At 38.5% G+C, this 23,584-nt stretch overlaps 1 protein-coding gene across 4 annotated transcripts; it reads left to right on the top strand.

Moving 5' to 3' along the window:
- Positions 1-334: 334 nt before the first annotated feature.
- Positions 335-22,545, top strand: ZNF76 (zinc finger protein 76). 4 transcript variants are annotated; one of them, XM_087719950.1, is made up of 14 exons: positions 335-436; positions 2,181-2,273; positions 2,960-3,040; positions 3,823-3,958; positions 4,841-4,921; positions 5,816-5,893; positions 6,617-6,819; positions 8,734-8,853; positions 10,145-10,220; positions 10,486-10,611; positions 13,741-13,920; positions 15,144-15,374; positions 15,526-15,678; positions 20,158-22,545. In XM_087719950.1, exons 4-13 carry the CDS (start codon positions 3,886-3,888, stop codon positions 15,660-15,662), a joined length of 1,305 nt encoding a protein of 434 aa, XP_087576076.1. In that variant the 5' UTR covers positions 335-436; positions 2,181-2,273; positions 2,960-3,040; positions 3,823-3,885; the 3' UTR covers positions 15,663-15,678; positions 20,158-22,545. The 4 variants fall into 4 exon arrangements, with proteins under 4 accessions (XP_087576076.1, XP_087576073.1, XP_087576075.1 ...); XM_087719947.1 differs by having other exon boundaries at positions 15,526-15,656; XM_087719948.1 differs by lacking the exon at positions 335-436 and adding an exon at positions 1,960-2,058 and having other exon boundaries at positions 15,526-15,656.
- The last annotated feature ends 1,039 nt before the right edge of the window (positions 22,546-23,584 follow it).

Raw genomic sequence — 23,584 nt, forward strand, 5'->3', positions numbered from 1 at the left:
GAATGCTACCAGCAAGTCAACGATTTAAAAAATTGCAATACAGTAAATCTCTTTGTGCTTGAACTGATTAAAGGAAAGGCGCCCAAGAAAACCATGCAGATTACGAATTTTAGCAATGCGATCCGGATGCGGAAATCCAGAAGTGGAAGCCAGACTTAATCTGATTTGTATTTGGTTGGAACGCTGGCTATTGCCCCGGCGAAAGGGCAAGAGGCTTCGCTGCGGCTTCTGCGCATGACGGGAAATGCGGCTCCTTCCATGAACAGCGGCCTCTGCTTTCCTTTTCCGGAAACTTTCCGGAACCCCGGAACCTGGATAGAAGACAACGAACAGTCGAAGAAGGCGGGCTTTAGGCGGCGGCATACAGACCGCGGGGCCGGGAGCTGTACAGAAACCCGGTGCATGGCGGTCAGGCGGCGGACTCGGCCCTCCACAGGTCGGTGCCGATAGGGAGGCGGGGATGAGGAAAGATGCACAGCCCTAGCTATTGGGGAGGGGGTCGTTGGCGGATTTCTTTCCCCTTCTCCTCCGCGGACACTTTGAATTTTTTGTTATTTTGGAAGAGGAAGAGGAGAGATCCTCCAAGCCCCTCTTTAGCAGCGGGGTGCTTTGTGCTGCGCGACCTTTCACTTTGAGATCCTAGCTTGGGGTTGTTGTTGTTGTTTCCCCTCTTGGCGTTTCAAAACCCTGCCAAGTCCGGCTTCCAGAGCTTGTAATCGGCGGGCACAAAGCAGAGTGGGATTGTCTTGAGTGGGAGGGGAAGCTGCTTCTGTTCTGTTTTTGCCTGCGGGAATAGCGCCGGTGGTTGCCAAGAGTTGCCAGTTTTTGTCTGGTCGGGCAGTGCTTTCTTAGCCCATCACCTTGAGCAGAAATGCAGTGGCCTGTAATCCTTCGACATCAACGCCCGGTTATCTTGAGAAAAGACTTTGCTCGTTGGTTGGATCCATCCAATCAACCAGAAGAAAACAGTTCTTCATGGAATCCTTTTAAAACTTGTCCAGCAGAGGAAAGTTTTTGGTAGAAACTGCCTGGTCCTGATAGCATCACTTGAGGAAAGCAGCTTACATGCTTCTCGGTTCAAATATTACAAAATAGGGCTGACTTGTTCATTGTGTGAACAAGCTGTTGGTGGTAGTTAGCGTGCTTTGCAACTTAATGTGTGAATCCAATCAACCATGGTTAAGGAATGCATGACAGTTTCAGGGCTTCCCAAATATTTTCCTTCCTTATCCAAACTCACTTATCAGAAAGCTAATGTAAATAAAATGAGTCAAATGTTCCTATTGTGATTGGGTAGCGACACACAAACTCATTGACCAAAGAAAACACTTTTACTCAATTTGGGATAATTTACACAGATTTGGGAAGCACTGGTTTAGGTTTTGTGTGAACATTACCAAATTCTTCAACTTTGGTTCAGGTTTTCAGGGCTATTTTTGGTACATACTTCAAGCTATTGTATTCTATTAGCCACAGAATGATGTGCTCTAAATTCCTGTTCATTATTCAGAAATTTCCTTTACATAAATAGTTCTCTCCAAATCCACCTGGTTCCATTTTTTCTCTCTCACAGGGCTTATTTTAAAAATGAAAACTTGGATTATTTCTAATGTTTTTTATTTTTATTGTATTTTAAATTAGAAAATAAAAATGAAATGATATATTTTAAAAGGCACAAAGCTATTTTAGTTGTTCAAACAGAACATCAGAAAAAAATTGATTCCTACATTTAGAGAATCCACTTTTTATGTAAAAATGAGAAGGATGGCACCTCAGTGATAGATCCTATAGTTTGAGAGCAGAATTCCTGCCCCACTTTGGGTAAAACTGAAAATGTTATCTGAAAGCCTGCTGAGACTCAACTACTCTGCATAGAAAAAAGTGAGCTAGATGTTTATTGGACAAAATGTAACATAATTGCTAAAAATTACAATGTTATTATTTCCCCCTTTTTTTCCAGGAAACCTGCTTTCTGCAATACTAGAAAAATTATAGAATATGAAAGCCCAACATATAAATGCAGGTTTCTTCTAAAAATGGCACAGTTTATATGCTTAGGTTTGCCAATCTATTACTTGAAGCTAATTACTGTGCTCATTAAACTCTTTCTCTGTGCTATGGTATGTGATTTGTTTAACTGTTGCATGAAGAAGATTCACTTTTTCGTATCTCCATTTCAGTTGGCAGAACTGGAAAAAATCTTGCTGAAAACCTGGGCACCTATCAACTCACAGGGTGTTTGTTGTGGGGAAAATAAGAGGGAGTTGTATTAGGTATGCTCATCACCTTGGGTTATTAATAAAGTAATAAAGGGTTAGGGTTAGGTTATCCCACAATAATCCCATAAAGATGAGACAAGAATGTAATAAATATAATCAGAGTATAACCAGAAATCATATAGAAAAATTGGATCCAAATTTTCTGATTTCTAAAACTTCCCACCTCCACCTCATCCCATGCTAGAATTTTTTACACAAAATGTTCATTTGTATGTTTGAAGAAGATAATACCACACCACTTCTATTTTGGAAACTGGGACTGGCGATACCTTACCATTTTTGTTAACTAAATATGTATACCTGCCATTGTGTTATTAATGTAATGAAAGACAGTCATGAACCTGATTTTGAAACTAGGGGAAAAAATCTGTTTACATCACTGGAATAGATTGTGAAGAGGGGTGCTTGATAGTTTGGAGAACACAAGACTAAAGGGAAATAAATATGAAATCACTTATCTTATTCCTGGAGCAACATCACATGCAAAAAAGTTTGACAGTAGAACCAACCAATGGAAACTAAAATCTTTGCTGGATATGTTAATAGAGGCCAGGTAGCCATTACTTAAGGGTGTTTCAATTTAGGTTTGTTGGCCTAATTGGCTTTTTCCAATTTTATGTTTCTATGCCAAAGACATTTTCTATAAAAATTATTCACACTCTGAACTTTCCTCTCTGCAGGTTTAAAAAGAAGTGCATGTAGTCTCCGACTTACAACAGTTCATTTAGTGACTGTTCAAAGTTACAACGGCACTGAAAAAAGTGAGTTATGATCATTTTTCATACATACAACCATTACAGCATCCCCATGGTCACATGATCGAAATTCAGATGCTTGGCAGGTAGTTCATATTTATTATGGTTGCAGTGTGCCAGGGTCATTTGATTACCTTGTGTAACCTTCTGACAAAGTCAATGGAAAATCCAGATTTACTTAACAGCCATGTTATTGATTTAATAATTGCAATAATTCACTTAATAACTGGTAAGAAAAGTTATAAAATTCATATAAATAAAATAACATAAAAGTTATAAAACTCACCAAATGTTTCATTAAGCAACATAACTTTTGCGCTCAGTTGTGGTCATAACTTGAGGACTATCTGTAAAGCATAGGCTTAGGACAAGCTACCTTTATACCTGGGTTGCTTAATATTCAGCTTGGTGATCTGTGAAAGTTCTTTGCTTGTTATAAAGCATGAAACCCCTGATTGGTCATGTAAGGTAAAGTATCTTTACTTTTCTCATCTTGGTTTTGTTCAAATATTCTAGTAAGAGTAGTTCTGTGTAATAAAAGAAGACTCGTCTTCTCCAGTATCTAACGTTGGCTGTCAGTGCCTCTGAGGAATACAATAGCAGGGCAAAAAGACAACAGTTCTTTTTTGTTGTTGCTTGTTGCATAGCCAAGATGCATTGCTGTTTCCATTTGGTTGGTCTTGTTATCCTTTCTAATGATTTTTCCCAAGTTTATATTTATGCTTAACAGTAAGTAGGAACAAAAAATGTGCACACAAATATGCATGCCTTCTCATTTTTTATTACAGCTCTATCAGTGGGAACATCTTTAAGTGTTGAATAGATGACTAAGGAGCTGCTACCAGAACAAAATGGAGAGCTTGAGTCTACAGGCGATGACCCTTTCTGATGGGACAACAGCTTTTGTTCAGCAGGAGGCAGATGGTGAGTCAGTTGTGGCAGCTGTGGTCAGTGAGACTGGGACAAAGCAGAAACCCTAGGATCAAAGCATTACACACAAGGGAGAGTGATAGGCAATGTAACTTGGATAAATATTTCATTAATTATATGTGCTTTATATGTATTCAATTTTAATAGTAAGGGTAGTCTTCAACTTTCAAACTTAATAGAGCCTGCCTATTATAATCCTAAGTGGTGATGACCATTAAATGAGATAGCCTCTCTTAACAACCCCCACTCCTGCTCTCCCTAATGCACTAGCCATATAAGCACACAGGTCATTAAGTGGAGGATAGGGTGCTTCAGGGCTGGGGGAGGCCTAACACAATCCCAGGACTACTGGGCCCAGGCCTCTCCCACCTCCTGTGTTCCAGTTCCTACCCCTAGGATTCTTCACAGCCTTTTCGGCCTGCTGCTCTCCCCTGCAAGGCTTAGGCTTCCTTCCCATCCCCTAATAAATAAGAAATTTTCTAACATGCTTTTCAATCTACCAAGGAAAAAATTAATTTCATTCCCATGTTTAAACTATTATAAGTTTTAATAACTGATTGCAAACCTGGCACACGAGTACATTTTCATATATTTTAAGTGGTATTAGAGTCTTCCTTACCTACTTCTGTATATGGAAAAATATATTTATTGATAAAGGTAAATGCAGAAAACAAGAACGCTACTAATGCTGCCTATCAATTTAGTATTCTGGATCCCATATGTAAAGCTGCTAATATGTTTCAGAAGAAATAATTCTAACATATAACATACAAGATTCCACTTCATGTTACTTAATAAGTTTTAATGGCTATGTAGCTAAAAAAATTAATCTTGCTTCCAAGAAAATTGAAAATTGTTTCAAAATTCTTGTTTCAGAAGAGAAATTAGTTGATGGACAAGTGATTGAACTTGAAGATGGATCCACAGCTTTTTTCCAACAAGTAACCCTGCAGAAAGGTGAAGTAAAATTGATGATGTACCTCTCTTGGTCTCTATAAAGCAATATGAGGAACTTGTCGCCTTCCTAAAGTTATTATACTAGGATTGCTACAAATTGTAATTTAGCATCATCTGGAGTTCCATAGGTGTCTTGTCCCTACATTAAGTTCCAATGTGGCTCCTACCAATACCTTTTTAAACACTAACAGAACCAATACTGGAGGTTTTCAAACTCAGCAAATTTGAGGAAGTTTGGAAATTAAGATGGGCATGGAGTATAGCATCTCTAGAACGCAACGCAGTAAAAGTAACATAATTGCTCAACTACTCCAACCACCACTTGGTATTCCTAACAAGCAGTTTGTCACACTGATTTATTGTTTTAGAAGATCTCATTTTATCTTTTTAGAAATTTATATTTAAATAAAGCAAAAGATAGCGGGCTACAAGAAAAACACCAGCATTGACTTTATTTCTAAGAAATAAAAGTAAATATTAAAGCATTCTTAGGAGATAGAAGTGGTGAGTGGGTACAACTGTGTATGCATATGCTTAGGGAAAAAAAGACAATGATAAGCAGACACATGGGGAGCAACTTAGGGACTTAACAGGAGTGGTGAGGAAGAGGTTCATCAGTTTGTGCTTTAAGTGGCTAGCCATGCCCTCCATGGCAACTAATGAAAATGCTATTAGTTTCAATTCTAGATGTGTCTCCTAGCTAAAGTGGCTGGAGACACCAGTTATAGAATAGAATAACAGAGTTGTTTCTCTCCCCCTCCCCTCACACACACACCACAAAGAAAGATGAACTCTTTCTTTGTGTTGTGTTGTGTTGCATGAAAAAAAAAACTGGGCAAGCTGATTTCTTTGAGCTCACATGTGTGCCTGTGTATATTCTGATTCATTCCATAGAATCAATCACATTTGAAGATGGTCAGCCTGTTACACTGGAAGATGGTACCATGGCTTTTATACATCATACTCCCAAAGGTAGCTCTCAGTTTTTGACTCTTGTTTTCAATAAATTATCCATAAAAAGCCCCTAAGCAGAAGGATTATAGGTGCCATTGTGTATTGCTTTTCTTAAAAAAAGAAAGAAAAAGAAAAAAGCACACTCCTGGATAAAACATTTATTTGTGTTGATTACTTTTACTCTGGATCTTCTGGGTGGCCTATATCAGTAGTAAGATGTTTTGTATTCCATGCCCTTCTTCTCTTTGAGAATTTTTTCTTGATTCACTGAAAAACCACAATTTGGTGGGTAAGATATGGGTAAACCATGGTTTAAATTAACCAGGAAGTTCAGAGATGAAAGGGAGAGTGCATGGCCTCTTTATTTTTCTGTTCTATGGTTTGGAACATTGGAAATATGGCTGTTTCATTTTTTTCTAATTAATTTTTACAGCCATAATTGATAAACTACTCATTGATTAAAAAAAACCAATACTATTCTTCAATTGCTTCTCAACAAAATCATGAATGGATAGAATAGTTCCAGATGGTCTGCTCCATCAAAGCAACACAGTCTTTTGATTCCATCCATCTTTGATTGTGAATTGCAAGATCTTTTGATATGTAACTTTTGAGTTCTAAAGTATAGATTTTACTATTACTTAACCCTTAGATTTTATTAGCTGTAAATGATCAAGGGATGAACAATACTTGGTGATTAGAGCTGACATGTGGTACTACAGTGTTTGTGGTCCACTTCAGAGGGTTTTGACCCCAACACCTTGGAGGCCATCCAGCTGGAAGATGGATCCACAGCTTTCATACACCGCCCTGTTCCCACGACAATGGATGACACTATCTTGGCAGTGGAAGCAGATGTGGGGTTGGAGGAATTGGCAGTAGGGAAGAAAGATGATGCTTTTGATTTAGATACTGGTATCACTTTGAAGGATTACACCAGCAAGGTGAGAATACTCTGCTTTTTCTATGAAGATTCTAAAGCATAACATGATTCAGAGAATTACATTTTTAGATATATACAGCATGGTCCACCACTACAAAAAAAGTTGTTGAGCTCTCCATGTGAGCTGTAAGGATAAAAGCTGCCATCTAAGTAAGAACTTTGATAGCTGCTGGTAATTAGAACAATATGTGTTTGTACTGATGAGAACTGATGAGATCCAGATTCACTTAACCAGGTTACCAACTTATTAACTGCAGTTCTGTTTCATTTAACAACTGTGGCAAAAGGTTGTAAAATGAGGCAAAACTCACTTAACAAATGCTCACTTAATGACCGAAATTTTAAGCTCAATTGTGGTCATATGTTGAGTACCTGTACAAGACATACACTTTATCTGTAACATATTTACTTAAACCTAGACTTTTTAACCTAAACCCTCACTTCCCTGCATTGTATTTATTTATTTATTCATTTTCTATAGCCGCCCAACTCAGCCAAATGACTCTTTACTAACTCCATTCCAGAAGATCAGAATACAACCTTCCTTCAAAACTGTTATGTTCGTCCTCCTTTTCTTATTTTTACAGAAATGTAACAGAACTCTTTTTCTTCTTGTTGGATTCATGAATTTGTACTCTAAATCATTTGCTCCTTTTGTCTTTTAAGTAACAGTCTTTCATCTGTTCTGGCCATCACCAGATTGGCCCATAGATATTGATTAGGGTTGTGCTGTTATTCAGATTTAAAGGAATAAAGGAACTTTGGAGAGAACATGGGCATGTTAGCTATACCATTAATGTCTCCTTAGAAAAGGGTCTTATGGCAATCAATAGTCCCAGGAAATCATACATTTGAGTTAAAGAAATGTAGTACCCCAACACAACTTACTTAATGTCTACTTCTTAACAATAACTATTCATATCATCTTGGCTTTGGACAGTCAAAGTCTTCTTGCAAACGTTTTAGCAAAATGGAGAAGATGTGCATTAGCTTGCTAACCTTGGTGATAACATACCCATACCACATGTAATTTCCTGCTAATGGAAAGAATCTTTCCATTTTTAGTATCTTCATATAGTGTGCCAGCAATACAAAGCTTAATTTGACCAAAAGGATTTCCATTCTATATTGTTTCATTCTATATAGGTAATTCACCCCTCACTATTCTAGTCAGAATGACAAACACAACACAATCTATTGTGTTTGAAAAAAATCACAAGATTAATAACACTCTTAATCAAGACTGAATTGAAGAACATCCCAAACTGTATATCCTACCCTTCAGAAAATGTATGATTCCATCAAACGTCAGACAGCAACAACATTTGGGTCAGCCTTACGCCTTATTCACAACATGTTTCTTTTATCTTAATTTTGATTATCAGCTTGCTTAGAAAATTGTGTATATTACACCGGTAAGCTGATTGTTGAGCAGGAATTCTGGGAGCTATATTCCCCAAAGATCTGAAGGGTAATAATGAATATTGTATATAACAAAATTGCAATGGATATTATTGAATATTGTACATAACATACACTAATATTAAATTATAAGTGCACTTTGCTTTTATGGAATCTACAAAATTACTCATTATGATTTGACATAATGTGCAGATCAAGCCACTACAGCTTATACAACAAACTATAGTTTAAAATCTTGGTTTACAATTATGTGTGAATGCAATTTCCCACATAAAATAGCATAAAGACCTACCTCAATGCAAAGGTGGAAGATAACTTTGTACACATATATATTCTCATAAGAATAAAAAATAAGTATGAAATATATTTAGTGAAAACTTTTCTTCTTGCCTTTCTACAAAAATGGCTTTAAATAAAATTTTAAAATCCAGGCCTACCTACTTTAGACATTGCAGGCATCATTCGGGTTTTGATTTTGATTTTTTTCCCCCAGGAAGACTTCCAGAAGGAAGAAGTGCAGAGCACTGGAAATGGACCACGAACTCCTGACAAAGCTTATTGTTGTAGATACAGTGGGTGTAGCCGCCTCTTTACCACATCCCACCATTTGAAGGTAATTGCTCTTTGTCTCCCACAATTCACCCTAAATACATAATGGCACTACGAGAGAAACTTATCTAACAGGAAATCATGAATGTCATCACCAACAGAACATGTACGCCTGCAGTTTATCTGATAATGATGAGAGGAGAGACAGGAAATAAGTGGTTGAAGACAGCTATAATATTTTGCTGAAGGTTTGCTCTTAGTTTACTTAGTACAATACATTTGACATAAAGCATTAGTAGGATTACAAGTTATTTGTCCACTTTCTATATTAGTTTTACTTGAAAATACTTAGCCTTTCAGTATATTTATTAAATCTATTTTGTACAATTCAAGGTAGTGTACTTAATGCCCTCTCTGCTATTTTTCTCACAATAACCTTGTGAGGTGGGTTGGGCTAAGAGAGAGAATGATTGGCCCAAAGTCACCTAGCCAGCTTCAATATCCAAAGGAGGAGCAAAACCCATGGTCTCCTAGTTCCTATCCAGCACCATAACAACTGCATCAGATGATCTCAAACTGGTTTTTTAATGTATTTCAATATTTGTAATTTTAAAAATAAATGTAAACCTTGCTAATTGACCTGTCTCCTTACCTTATGATAGCTAGTTGAACAAAACTATTTTCAGAACATTATACAATATTTAAAGCCATTAATGTAATAGTTAAGCCATTAGGTTAGAAATCAGAATATCTTGAGTTCTATTCCTACGTTAGACACAAAGCCAACTAGGTGACTTGAGCCAGTCAATTTCTTTTAGCCCTGGGAAGGAGGCAATGGCAAACCACTTCTGAAAAAGTACTTTGCCATCTTCTTACCAAGAAAACTGCAGGAACTTGTCCAGGCTGTTGCTAAAAATCAGAGATGATTGAGATGAAGAAAAAAAAATACAACTTTTGAATCGGGAGTAAATAAAATTGATAATTATGTGCAAATGCTCCTTGGATTTTGAAAACATTACATTTTATGTAATACTATATTCTACTTTCATTTCAAATTGACTGAAATAGAAATTAGCAGACAGGGTTGAATTTAATGAATTGATTTAAATTAGCAAATATTAAAATACACATATCTTATGTATTTGTTTATAGTATGGGCTCCTTAAATCCTTCCCATCCATGTTGAAACTTTAAAAGTAGAAATTCATTGTTGCAAGGAAAACCAAAAAGTCAAACACCATAACAGAATAGAACTGAAGAACTACTTCTGATAGCACTACAAGGAAAAATATGAGTGCCAGCCTCTTCTGTTCTCATTGGCCTAAGACTGGGCTTTTTCCTTTGTTTTGCTGAAGGTTCATGAGCGTGTCCATACAGGCGATCGTCCATACCAGTGTGATTTTACAAGCTGTGGGAAAACTTTTGCTACAGGTAAGGTATTTACTGTGAAGCCTTTAGAAACAATGTAATTGTGTTGCTCTGATGGAATTACTCATGACTGAGAATGAAGATGTACTTTAGAAATCCACAAGCCGTTGAGCTATAAAGAGTCATGAAAAAAGTATAAATTCAAGCTAAAGGTGTAGCTCTGATTATCTTTGTCTTCAGAGCTACTATACATAGTTACAGTTTTAGGTTGCTATGTTTTGTGCACTGCCTTGTGATTGTGCTTAGAACACAGGTTTTACCCTAACAGGATACAGTCTAAAGAGCCATATGAGAACTCATACTGGTGAGAAGCCATACAAATGCCAAGAAGATTTATGCACGAAAGCCTTCAAGACTTCTGGAGATCTCCAGAAACATATCCGAACACATACTGGTATGTCCTGTGGGGATTATTGTTTTAATTTAGGGCTAGCAGAATCTGAAGTTTTGGAAGAACATAAGAAATGAAGCTATAAAATGTGCAAAAAAGTAGTTGTATTATTACTGATGATGTTATTTATTTTAATTCTTTAAATCTTACATTTTTTCAAAACATATACTTAGAATGTTCCCTGCCCTCCTGCATCTCAGCTGATTCCCAGATTCAAAAGTAAATATGTGATGGGGTGAAAAGACATCAAATACTTAACAGAACTCAGGATGAGGCAGATAGAGAGTTGGTATTGGCATAAGGGCTTGTTTTTAGTAACTAATTAAAGAGGGAGGATATGGGGCCCTAACTTGTATGCAGTTTCATTTCCAGAAATTATGTGTGAGTGGCTGATCCAAAACAAGGTAGCACTGAGAGTAGAGAATATAAAAAATCTGTGTGAACATATCAGTAGTTTCTAAATATGGTCCCACTAATCACAGTCATTCTTTAAAATAAGGCACCGATGGGCAAATGTTCTTCAGCCTTACTCTCAGTCTTGATGGTTAGAGTAACTAGTGAAGCACTGTTTGAGTTACAGTTTTCTAAGAATAATATTTTGACAGTCTACGTCAGTGGTTCTCAACTTCCCAATGCCGTGACCCTTTAATACAGTTCCTCATGTTGTGGTGACCCCCAACCATAAAATTATTTTCATTGCTAGTTCATAATTGTAATTTTGCTTCCGTCATGAATCGTAATGTAAAGATCTGATATGCAGGATGTGTTTTCATTATTACAAATTGAACCTAATTAAAGCATAGTGATTAATCACAAAAACAGTATGTAATTATATATTGTGAAATATTTATTTCTAATTACAAATAAATGAAATTTTGTCTTGAAGCATGATGTAGCATGAGTAACAGTCTTAATATAACAACAGTAAACTACATTGTTACATTTTGCGACACTATTCGCAATGTGAAATAGCAGAACACTGTTCGGCGCATCCAGCTCATTGCACAGTTGCACAAAATGTGGTGAAACTCACTTAACGGCGCTCTTGCTTAGCAACCAAAATTTTGGGCTCAATTGTGGTCATGTTCTCTTTTTCTTTCTTTCTTTATCTTTTTTCTTTCTTCCTTTCTTGCTCTTTGTCTCTCTCTCTCTCTCTCCCTCTCTGTCTCTATCTGTCATTCTCTCTGTGTGTCTGTCTGTCTCTCTCTCTGTATCACTCTGTCTCTCTCCTCCCTCCCCAATCTCTGCCACTCTGTGTGTGTATGTTTCTCACTCTGTGTGTGTGTCTCTCTCTGTCTATCTCCCTCTCTCTGTTTCTCTGTGTGTGTGTGTGTCTGTCTGTCACTCACTCAATCACTCACTCTGTGTGTGTGTGTGTGTGTGTCTCGCTCTCTCTGTATGTCTGTCCATCTCTCTCTGATTCCCTCCCTCCCTCCCTCCCTGTCTGTCTCTCTCTCACACACACACGCACACAGACACACATACTGTTGTCACCTTGTTGAGTGTTCCAATCATATTTGAAACACTCAACAACTGGCCTGCATTTATGATTTTTTGCAGCATTCTGCAGTCATAGGACCAAAATATATGGTTAAAAGTACCTGGCAGCGGCATTTTTCCCTGGGGGGCTCCGCAGAACATCCCAAGACTGATGCCATGACATCTCCCCTCTTCGGGGACAGGTCCTCTTCAGAAGGCCGAGGCCCCACTGGTCCCCCTCGCATTCATCTTCCAGCCGCGGCCCAACACCATAGAAGACATAGGCAACCCCCCCCCCCCATGCAATTACAGCCCGGAGCAGGACCAAAGACCCTTTCCCAACTGGCACTTCCTCCCTCGGAGGGCTTTGGAGGGAAGCTTCTGCAGAAGCCCAGGCAAGTGAGAACAAGTTCCCGCCGTTAACTAAGACTCCAAGGCTGTAATTGTGCATGGGGTGTGTGCGCGCGCACCTATGCTTTCCACGGTGTGGAGTCTCACTCTGCGTGGCCAGCTATGACTCAGGAGCCCATCTGGGAAGACGAGGAACGCGAGGGGAATCCCGCCCCCCGCGGATGGGCTCGGGAGTCATCACTGGCTGTCCAGAGCCTCGCCGTGGCTCCACGCTGTGAAAAACATAGGCCCGTGCACACACCCCATACAATTACAGCCTCAGAGACTTTGTAATGGTGGGAACTTGTTCTCACTCATCCGGGCTTCTGCAGAAGCTTCCCCCCGAAGCCCTCCAAGGGAGGAAGGGCCAGTTTAGAGAGGGGCTTTGGTCCTGCTCCGGGCTGTAATTGTGGAGGGCATGCACGCACCTATGTTTTCCAATGTGTGGGGCCATGGCTGGAAGGCAAGGAACACGAAGGGGCCTTGTCCTTCTGAAGAGGACCTGTCCCGAAGAGGGCAGATGTGGCATCTGTCTTGGGATGTTCTGCAGAGCCCCCCAGGGAAAAATGCCGCAGAGGATGGCTTTTTAACCAGGCGACTGTCAGAAGAGGGCAGCGTGCGCCCGTGTCTTAGGCGACCCCTGTGAAAGGGTTGTTCGACCCCCAAAGGGGTCGCAAACCTCAGGTTGAGAACCGCTGGTATACGTTGTTCAGCTAATCTAGGTTCATGTGCATTTTAATATTCAGCTGTGCAAAATTAAACTAAAAATAAAGTGAGATAAAAAACGATTGTCATAGGCTAGTCCTCAACTTATCAACTAAACAGAGTTACAGAAGCACTAAAAAAGATAACTTATGACCAGTCTTTGCACATGACTGTCATGCCATCCCCACAGTTACATGATCAAAATTTGGGTGCTTGACAACCTACATGCATTTACGATAGTTGAGCATGCTGGGTGATGTGGTCGCCATTTGTGAGATTCACGGCACTCAGCCATTTGTGACCTCAGCTGGATTCCGACAAGGAAAGTCAATGGGGGAAGATGGATTCACTTAACAGCCGTGGCAAAAAAGGTCCATAAAATTGAATGTGACTCACTTAAAAAGTCCCATGTTTATGAACAGAAATTTTGGTCCCAATTGTAGTTTTAAGCTAAAGACTAACCATAGTATGAAAAAGGAAATGAAATAATCTTACCTTGAATTTTCTATGGCTTTTAATGATTAACTAAGGATTCTTCTGTCCGGTCTCCCCATCAAGGTGAGCGGCCCTTCCGGTGCCCCTTTGAAGGTTGTGGCCGCTCTTTCACCACCTCCAATATACGCAAGGTCCATATACGAACACACACAGGAGAGCGACCATATATGTGCTCAGAGCCCAACTGTGGAAGGGGTTTCACTAGTGCCACCAACTACAAAAATCACATGAGGATCCATACAGGTAAACTTTAGACAATATTTTTAACTGTCTTGATTTTTTGACTGCTTAATTGTGGGGTTTTTTGCTGGTTATGCTTTTGAATTGTGTTATATGTTGTTTTCTTTGTTATATTGTGAGCCACACAGAGTTATTTGCAGTTGGGAAGGGCCAGCCAACATAAATCTCTCCAAGGACTCATTTATTGATTCAGCTCATAAAGAATGATGCTGATCTTGTTTATCCTGTGAGATGACCACAAAAAACAATAGATTGTTAAATTAATAAGGTACGGCTATTGGAGATGGATCTGACTTTTTTCCCTTGGCCGCTTAAAGCAGTGTTTCTCAACCTTGGCAACTTGAAGATGTCCGGACTTCAACTCCCAGAATTCCCCAGCCAGCGAATGCTGGCTGGGGAATTCTGGGAGTTGAAGTCCGGACATCTTCAAGTTGTCAAGGTTGAGAAACACTGGCTTAAAGTAACTATAGCTATATGTTGAACTTAGTGCTGCTGCCCCTGAGTCTTACTTTGAAATAACAATTGGATAATTTCTAATGTCAGTACCTTTCTTATTGAACACCTTACTCTAAACTCAGTGTGCAAGACATGGCTCTTTCACTTTTCTACAGATTAAAAGGTCAAAATGCAAAAGTTTAAAGAATTTCAACAGTGCTCCAAGAAGATCACAAGGAAATTCAAAGGAGAATAAAGGCTGAAAGCAACCCCAATTCTATACTTACTATATACAAAGATAAAGAAAATAAGACTTAGTACAGTACTGAAAAGTCTGAAAGTTAGCTTAAATTCCTAGTTATGTTACATATTTCAGCAGGATTCCTGAAGCAAAGGTCCTCTGCTTCCTTTCCAGGAGTTTTCCAGCTTTTTGGTGATTTCAGATATTTTTCAGAGGCTGCAAGGAATTATGGCTAGCCCCATTCTTTTCCCACTGACTTCTTCCTTTGTTCCTTAAAAGGCAAAATGTTTTCCAAATCTAGCCAGAAAAGTAGCTAGAATAATCTGGCTTGTATGTGACAAAACAGCCATCTCTCACTTGTAGGGTTTGGGTTATAAATCAGCAGTGTAGCATGTAGTTTATGTTCACAATTATCCTAAAATGAAATCTCATGCATATTTACTTGGAAAGGAATCCCATTATGTTAAATTGGTTTTATTCCAGCAGTAACTTCAACCTTTACGCTGTGAATAAAAAGTTGATCTCACTGTGAATCCTAATTCTGTTCCAGGGGAGAAGCCATATGCATGCATGGTACCAGGCTGTGGAAAATGCTTCACAGAATATTCTAGTCTCTACAAACACCATGTAGTTCACACACATTGCAAACCATACACTTGCAACACCTGTGGCAAAACCTATCGGCAAACTTCTACTTTGGCAATGCATAAACGTACCGTGCATGGGGAGCTGGAAGCCATGGATGATAGTGAGCAAGCTCTCTATGAACATCAGTTGGAAGGTGAGTAACCTTGCAATTCTTTTCACTCTCCAATTTACTGGCACACAGCTTTGTTTTCACCTTGTGTTCAATTTTCTCTGCCACAGAGCCATTTGAATGGTCTCTCTTAGTTGGATTTCTTCTACCAATTTTTCTTTCTTTGTTCTCTCAGATACCATAGTGAATAACAGCAGACCTCCATTGAAAAGTCATTGTATTGTTTCTATGAAGATGGAAGATGAAGTGCAGGAAGATTCTATGCCATTGGCAGCAGCTCTTGTTTCTCAGGATGGTGTAGAGCAAGTATGAAGGACAATCGGAGGAGGTATTCTTGAGCTGGGGTATCCAAGGCAGATCAGTGGAAACAATTGCAATAGAGGATTATTCTCCCAGAATTTTCCAAGAATTTCACTACCTTATCTACCTACAACTCTCACATAACATTTTCTTAATCTTAGCTTTAGTAGTAGACATGTTAAGAATTTTGTGGCATCTTAAAGAAAAAAGATGAAATTATTGGATTGCAGTTGAAGTATGAATTAGAGGATTGTTAAAACATTTTGACTGACCATGAACTAAGCCTATATTCTGGTACAAATGCTATCACTGTGGTTATCGCTGTTGGAACTGGGATACATCTTATGTAGAGATCTTGAAAATATTTAACTTGGACATAGTAGTAGAAAGAAATCTTTTAAATGTAGCTGCTATACCCATGGACGTTTTTCAGGTAAAAATAGTAACTTCTGGGACACTAGTATTTCAAGATTGCTTGTCTATGATCAGCACTTGGCAGTGCTAGCAATAAGCTAATGGTTGCAGTGGTGGATTCTGGCCGGTACAGCCCGGTATGGCTGTACCGGTAGTAGCTAGAAGCAGCGGCCACTGTACCGATACGGTGGCTCGTTTGGCCCACCCACCTGTGTTCCATACTTGTTTTTAATGCAACCGGCCAATTGCACACACTCGCACAGTGTGCAGCACCTGCGCGACCTCCGATGAGCAGGTGGGTGTCGCAGGGGCGGTGGAGTGTGCATGCGTGCACAGCACACATGCATACCTAGGACGCCTGGCCCCGTGCGCAGAGTACCAGTAGCGATGGGGAGCGAAATCCACCACTGAATGGTACTCATGTTGCTATTAATGTAGACACATACCATTTGGAGTTCCTGTCTCAATCATGGATAGGATATCAAAAAACCTAAACATAAAATACTTACGCATTAAGCAATATAACCATTAAGTGTTTAACAATCATGACTTTTTAATAATATATTCAGACTAATATAATACCTTCATAATTAAGTCACAAGTTGACAGTATTATCTGCCATCTAAAATTGGGTATAGCGTGAATTACTCTAAAATTTCTATTAGGTAACAACATTTTTACATTTCCAGGCTCAACTAAGTTCATAAGTTAAGGAATGTCTGCATATAAAACTATATATGATATTGCTTTTAATATGAGGTAGATCAAGTTCTGACAAATATAAAAATATCCAAGCAGGAGGACACATACCATCAACTGTGTCTCCCTAGTATTTCAAGGATAAAATCTTTGTGCTTCTTCATCTTCCTTTTAACACATGTAAAGATTACATGTTTAATTTGGCTTGATAAAAGCAAACTGATAGTTCATTTAACTTTTTGAATAGAAAGCCACCTAAAAGGCATAATTATACAGTATTTTTCAGAGTATAAGACGCATTAGAATATAAGACACAAGATTTTGAAGAGGCAAATGAAAAAAAAAAGTTTTTGCACTCTGTATACCTCCCCAAAATGGCCCGTTTTTCACGAACAAGCGCCCCCCCCCAGGGCATGAATAGCCTTTAGGAGACTTGTAGAGTGCTCCTGGGGGGTGGGGGCAAAAACAAGCAAAAAACAGCCCGTTTTATGTAAAAAAAAAAGAGCATGCATAGCCTATAGGAGGCTTATTGAGTGTTCCTGGGGGCTGTGGGGGGGGGGGAAATTGAGCAAAAAATGGCCCATTTTTTCACTCATTTCTGCCCTCTCCAGCCCCCAGGAGCACTCTATAAGCCTCCTAAAAGCTCTGCACTGCCATTTTGGTGAAGGGGCAGGGTTTGGGGATGCAAGAAATGCTGTATTCAGTGTATAAGACGCACCTAGATTTTCAGCCTCTTTTTTGAGGGAAAAGGGTGCATCTTATACTCCAAAAATATGGTAATTAATTATTTGATAATTAGGTTTTGCTTCAGCTGTTAATTTCTGCATAAAAATATTCTGTTATTTTCGCTTGGTGAAAAGTTAATCAATTTAATAACGCTTTGAAGCACACAGTATAGCAACAGATCTAGGTAGCAGATTTTTGGAGCTAGCAGCAGCATACTCCAAAAGCTGTTAAAACAATTGCTTGAGAGTTCAAATATTTACAGTTACTGGTCACAGTACTAAGAACATAATATTTAAGCCATAATATTATTACAAATGAGGCTTTAGTTTTAAAGATGCATTATCTGGTTTCAAAAAGGCCTGCAGTATTAGGAAGATAGCTTGGATATTTAGAGGAGGTCTCAGGACTTTCATCTATAAATTAATTAGATCACTGGAGTTTACCTGAATTCAGATTTTTAGTGGGACATGAGCCAGTGGTGCAATGCATCTGCTGAAAAGGCAAATGGCATTTTTGGGATGGATTATCGGGAGCACAGATTTCAAATCCTAGGAAAGTAGTGTATTCCCGTTCTGCGTTTGGAATCATATGCCTAGTTCTGGGCACAAGACATTGACTCACTGCTTCAAATTCAGAGGAAGACTACCAAGATAACAAGGGAATTGGAACCCAAGTTCAGTGAGGAAGGTTTAAGGAATTGATAATCTTTAACCTGCAGAAGGCAAGACTTATGGGTCCTCAGATATTTATAATTTGTAGCTTAGGATAGGGGGATGATAAGACAGTGAACAAGGGGAGTAAATTGCTAAGGACATAAAGGTGGCTATAAGACCTCAGAGGTCCCTTCAAAATCAGGATTCTATAAAATCTCCATATAATAAAGTTCACCGAGTTGGATTTACCCATATTCTAAACATGCTGTCAGGCCTGCAGCCATCTTTCCTTTTGGATCTTCTTGTGGCAGACTCTTTGGTCTGCCACACTTTCTATTATTCTACTATGCATTTTCTATTGTGGGAAAATGGGAGCGGGGATTGTACGGAGTTAGATGCTAAGTAGCCATAACAAAATTCTTTCTAGAAAGCCAAGGTAATCCTTTGTCTTTGCACCTCTGTACCTGATCGGAACTGGATGGGTGGAACTGCCAGCATGGCAGTGGAAGATTGGACCATGTGATGGACTTGTGGGTGTGGGGGCAAGATCTTGAATTTTCAACTGAGTGGGGAAAATTGGGAAGCTTTCAGATTGGGAAGCTTTCAGTTTTTTCCAGTTGTGCCAACATGGCTCTCTTAATAAATTGGAACTTTGAGCAATACTTTGCCTTGGACTTTACTTTTGGATGCTATTTGGAACCCTGACATTAACCCGAATCTGAAAGCTTCCCAGTTTCCCCCCGCAGTTTAAAGGAAGCTTGACACATGCTTGCCAACCGGGTTCACACATCATGTTAAGCCATGATACGGTCAATAAATTATAGTTGGCTGGGTATATATAGAACATAGCCATTTTGTCTGAGTGATGAAATTGAGTTTCCATACACTGAAAGACATTAGAATAGGTGAACTGATTTGCATATAGGCATGCAAAATATTATTAAAACTGAATGATACATCTATATATTATGTTCCCCAAATATATCTTTTATAGTATTTTCCTACACTGCACTTTTTATATTTCCACATTATTCAGTATGTTTTTTTCTTTGCTTCCTCCTTGCCTTACTTCTACTTCTGCATATAAGAGTTCAATAATAACCACTAATAAGCAGCAGCTCTTGTCATTTTAAATAATTCATATAAAGCAAAGCCAGTAACTGTTAATTTGGCATTCAGTGTTTTTGTTTAAAATAAATTTAGCACATTTGTTTCTTTTTTGTTATATTCCTTTCTTCCAAAATCAAGCTGCTTCCACATCCCTTCTTTAAGAGCCAGTTGACACCACAGACTAACTCTAGGACAGGGTAGAAGCCTACAGCTAAATTTATCTTTTTTTTAAAAAGAAAATGCCAGCTCATTTGGAAAAGGCAAATGGTTCTTATTGCATTGCAGGACTGATGAAAAAAGGAGTCACTCACCACTTCCATCCTTTCTTTAAGATAGTTATTATTTTAAAACAAATTGCAGCCACTATATTAAGCAATCATTGCTATGTGAAGGGGTTATTTGCTTCTGGTGTGTTTTTGCCTCTTACCTTATGTATTATATAAATTCTTTGAGCAGATGTATTTTACAAGAATCCATTTGAGCAACATTTTAAATGGCCCCATGCATTTATCTCCTCACCACATGCAATTCTATTACATGGAATATACTGTATTTGAATATATAGACCTGAGTCATTTTTTGCTTCACGTGTTCATCATCTGATCTCCTCAACCAAACAACTCCCAGATTCAGCTTTTGTCTACTAAAGAATACAATGAAATTCTTGAAAGCATTATTGGCCCATATTTCACACTTTTCTGAAAGTAGTACAAGAGTGTTGTACAAATTATTTTGAAAATTGAGAGAGTTTTCAAAGCAAAAGGTATGGAATCAAAAATCATTTTTCTTCCTTAGAGTTAAGGAAGTTAAGGAAATTCCTGCTTGTATTCTTTATCACTCCTCCAACTGCAGGTTCAAACCAATTTGAATGTTTGAAAATAATGTACTATCGTTTTCTTTTCTAGTTGGAAATGCAGCAGAGCCTGGAAAGTACAATCAATATGATAACTACACCAGTTCACCAAGAACCTAAACTGAAAAATGGATGTTGAGATTTTATCTTGAACACTTGACAGGAGTGAAGAGTGATGTAGAAACAAAAGTCATTGGACAGACAACAGATTCTACAGGGGCCTGCAGTTCAGGAGTCAGATGACCATGAAGTAAATTGGACCTGGAGAGAATTTTTAAGAATTGTTCACTGCTAGTCAGTAGATATTGATAACTGACAAGAGCAGATGATGAAGCAACATTTTTGCCTGACACTTTTTAAACAAATAGATCTGTGATAAGCTTTAAGAAATCAACTCATCTGAGATGGGGTTTGTCTTATCATTTGGAACTTTTTCATTTCTGGTACATATTAATGGAATGGCAACTTTTGGATTAGAAAATATTTAAGATCAGACTTTTATTGGATTTCAGCAACAAGAACTTTTATCATTTCAGAATTTTATAATGTATGTGTTTAGGGGTGAATGTCCACAAAGGGATTCACAGCTACTCCATATCCTAGAGCAGTGTTTCTCAATTCAGCAACTTTAGGATGGATGGACCAACTCTCAGAATGCTAGGAGTTGAAGTCTATACATCTTAAAGTTGCCAAGGTTGAGAAACACTGTCCTAGAGAAGTATCAGTATGAAAGCAATGAAATGTCCTCTAGATGGGATTATCAGCGGAAGTTCCAAGATATATAGCAATGGGGACAAGCAATAGCATTATGGGAGCTGAAAGCGCTATGAAGCGGTATATAAGTCTAACTGCTATTGCTATTGCTATTCCTCCCTCCTCCCAATATACCAGAGTTACCTCTAAATCTTAGCAAGAGTCTAAATAGAAAGGTAAAAATCTACATTGAACTTGGGGGTATATTAAATTGGTTCTGTGGAATGTTTTATTTTCTTTCACTCTGAAGATATAATAGGTTTGGATATGTATTTTTAAAAAATTTAAATTGTTTTTCTGTTTTCAATACTGGTAACATCTTCAGCTGTACCATTCAATTCCTCTTTTAGTCCTATAGATTTAGTAAATTTTGAAAATTAAGTATAGATTTTCCTGCCCCCAGGAATCCTAACAAGACCAGGAAGGGATTTTAAACTAGTTCTTACCACTAGTGATTAATGTAAAAAAAAAAAACATGTTTCCTTGTTGCCTAATTAATAGTCAAGAAGCAGTAATTTTTATCAAGAATTGTGGTGATGGTAGAGAAAAGAGACTTTTCAGTATACATCCAATCCTAATGAAAGTGGTCATTTCTTAATGGTAATAAGTGTTGTTTTATTAACTATAAAAAGTGGTGAGGTTTTATGGGCCACACAGAATCAGACTACAGATTGCTCACATGACCCAGATAGGATATGGCAGTGATGGCTAACCTTTTTATCGTTACGAGCTGAAAGCGCGTGCACGTGCATGCACTGCACCCTTGTTCTCTCCACGCATGCACGCGTGACCCCCTGTGCCCCATTTTGGGCCTAGTGCGTCTCCCTGCAGCTGCCTGGGAGCAAAAATGGGCTATGGGGGGGAGGCATTTTGGGCTTAGTAGGCCTCTCTGCAGCCTCCTGGGAGCAAAAACAGGCTGCAGGAGGGCCACGCTGTAACCCACTGCACTCCTCCCACCCCCATGCATGCACTCCAGACCCCCCCCATCCTGCACATGTGTACGTGTCTCCTGCATGTGCCCCTCCCCCTGCACGGCAGAGAACCAAAAATCAGCTGGCTGGCAGGAGGCACATGTGCGGTGGAGCTCAGCTGGAGAGACTGCTTGCGTGCCTACAGAGAGGACTCTGCATGCCACCTGTGACACGCATGCCATAGGTTCGCCATCACTGGGATATGGTATTCTGCCATCAAAATGCATGTTATATAATCGGAAAGAAGAAAACAGTTGTATCCAGTAAGCTTGCTGGACACAGAAGATTGTTTTAAAAGCATCATCTACTACAATATTTATTGTATTACTGCCTGCTGTAATTCATGAAATAATATTGTACTGCTAAGTGTATGGACAATATCTCCTACTCGTTGTTCAGTTACAAGCTTTGACGTGTACAGTGCTATTTGACTTTTCGGTAGGACCTCATCTCCTTTAGGCTTGTATCCTTGGAAATATTCCATTATACAATTGTGAAACTTTGCTCAGCCATTGCCCCTTTCTTTTGTGTTTATACTTGATCCCAGCACTTAATTCCAAAACAATAACTTTACAGTATGTGGTTAAGCTGAAACACTGAAATAGAAATTGGCTTAAGAAAAATGAGTGTTCCTCTTTGTGCTTTGATTCGAACAAATCAGAACTTTAATTCCTTTGAGAATGAGGTCAAAGAATAAAGAGAATTAATGAAGCTGCTGCCAGATCTCAAATCTTACTTTTCTCCTTTTCATTCTTTATTTATTTTGGGTAGTAGTCATAACTATCTTCACAATGTTTGGACAAAAGAACGATAGGTCCCAAATGCACACATTTTTCATTGTCTCCTGTACTTCTCACAATACCTTCCTTCTTTCCCTTTAAAGGAAAAGTGGAATAGGCACTGCTGCTAGGATTTTCAACACCAATTTGACTTTTAAGAATTCCCAGATAAATTCCCAGCCACAGACAAATTAGCTGGGTTGTGTTTTTTTTGTTTGTTTGTTTGTTTTTGTTTTTTTGGTAATGTGAAAATATAATGATGATATTTATATATTTAACTGAGCAGTAAATACCTATTAAAAACAAAGGCATGGAACTGATTAAAATGGTTAGAACACTCAATTGTGGATTATTTGGTAGACGAAAACCTTGTAGCCAAAATAATACGGTTGCATGACGTAATATTTTAATCTCAAAAAGAATTAGCTTTTCTACCCATATTTCTAGACCTGAAAATGAAAAGTACTTTGCAGGATAAACTAGTAGTTAATTCTGGGAGATTCTTAAATTCTTAAACTTCTGTAGCTTTCTTAGAGGCACAGAAAATGTTGCATTATTCAAAGCTAAGCTGTAGTCTAAATCCACTGAATTTTTCAGGTTGCTTTGCTCTTTCCATCTCTACCTAGGGTTGGGGCTGTGTGACTCCACCTTAAACATACTAGTTTGCTGAAGTCCAAGTCAATAGTATTTGCTAAGCATGAATTGAAATGGGATGCAAAGTTTTAACTGGAATGCAATTTCTACACAGCATTTTAGAACTGCAGACCAAATTGGAATTTTTGAAAGGTATATAATTTGGAACATTTAGTCTTTCCTAATGTTGCTTTAAAAAAAAAGAAAGTAGAATATATAGCCTGGACAGAAAAATTGTATTTTATCCAACATGGTATCATATATTTCAATGTGAAATGCACAGTACAATGCTAATCAATCTTCTCTGAACAGAAAGTGTGAAGCAATTCAATGGAGTTTACTT

The sequence above is a fragment of the Thamnophis sirtalis genome, unplaced genomic scaffold, assembly GCF_051295495.1.
Source record: "Thamnophis sirtalis isolate CommonGarterSnake01/CBP01778 unplaced genomic scaffold, rThaSir2_p1.2 scaffold_7, whole genome shotgun sequence".
Classification (NCBI taxonomy): Eukaryota; Metazoa; Chordata; class Lepidosauria; order Squamata; family Natricidae; genus Thamnophis; species Thamnophis sirtalis.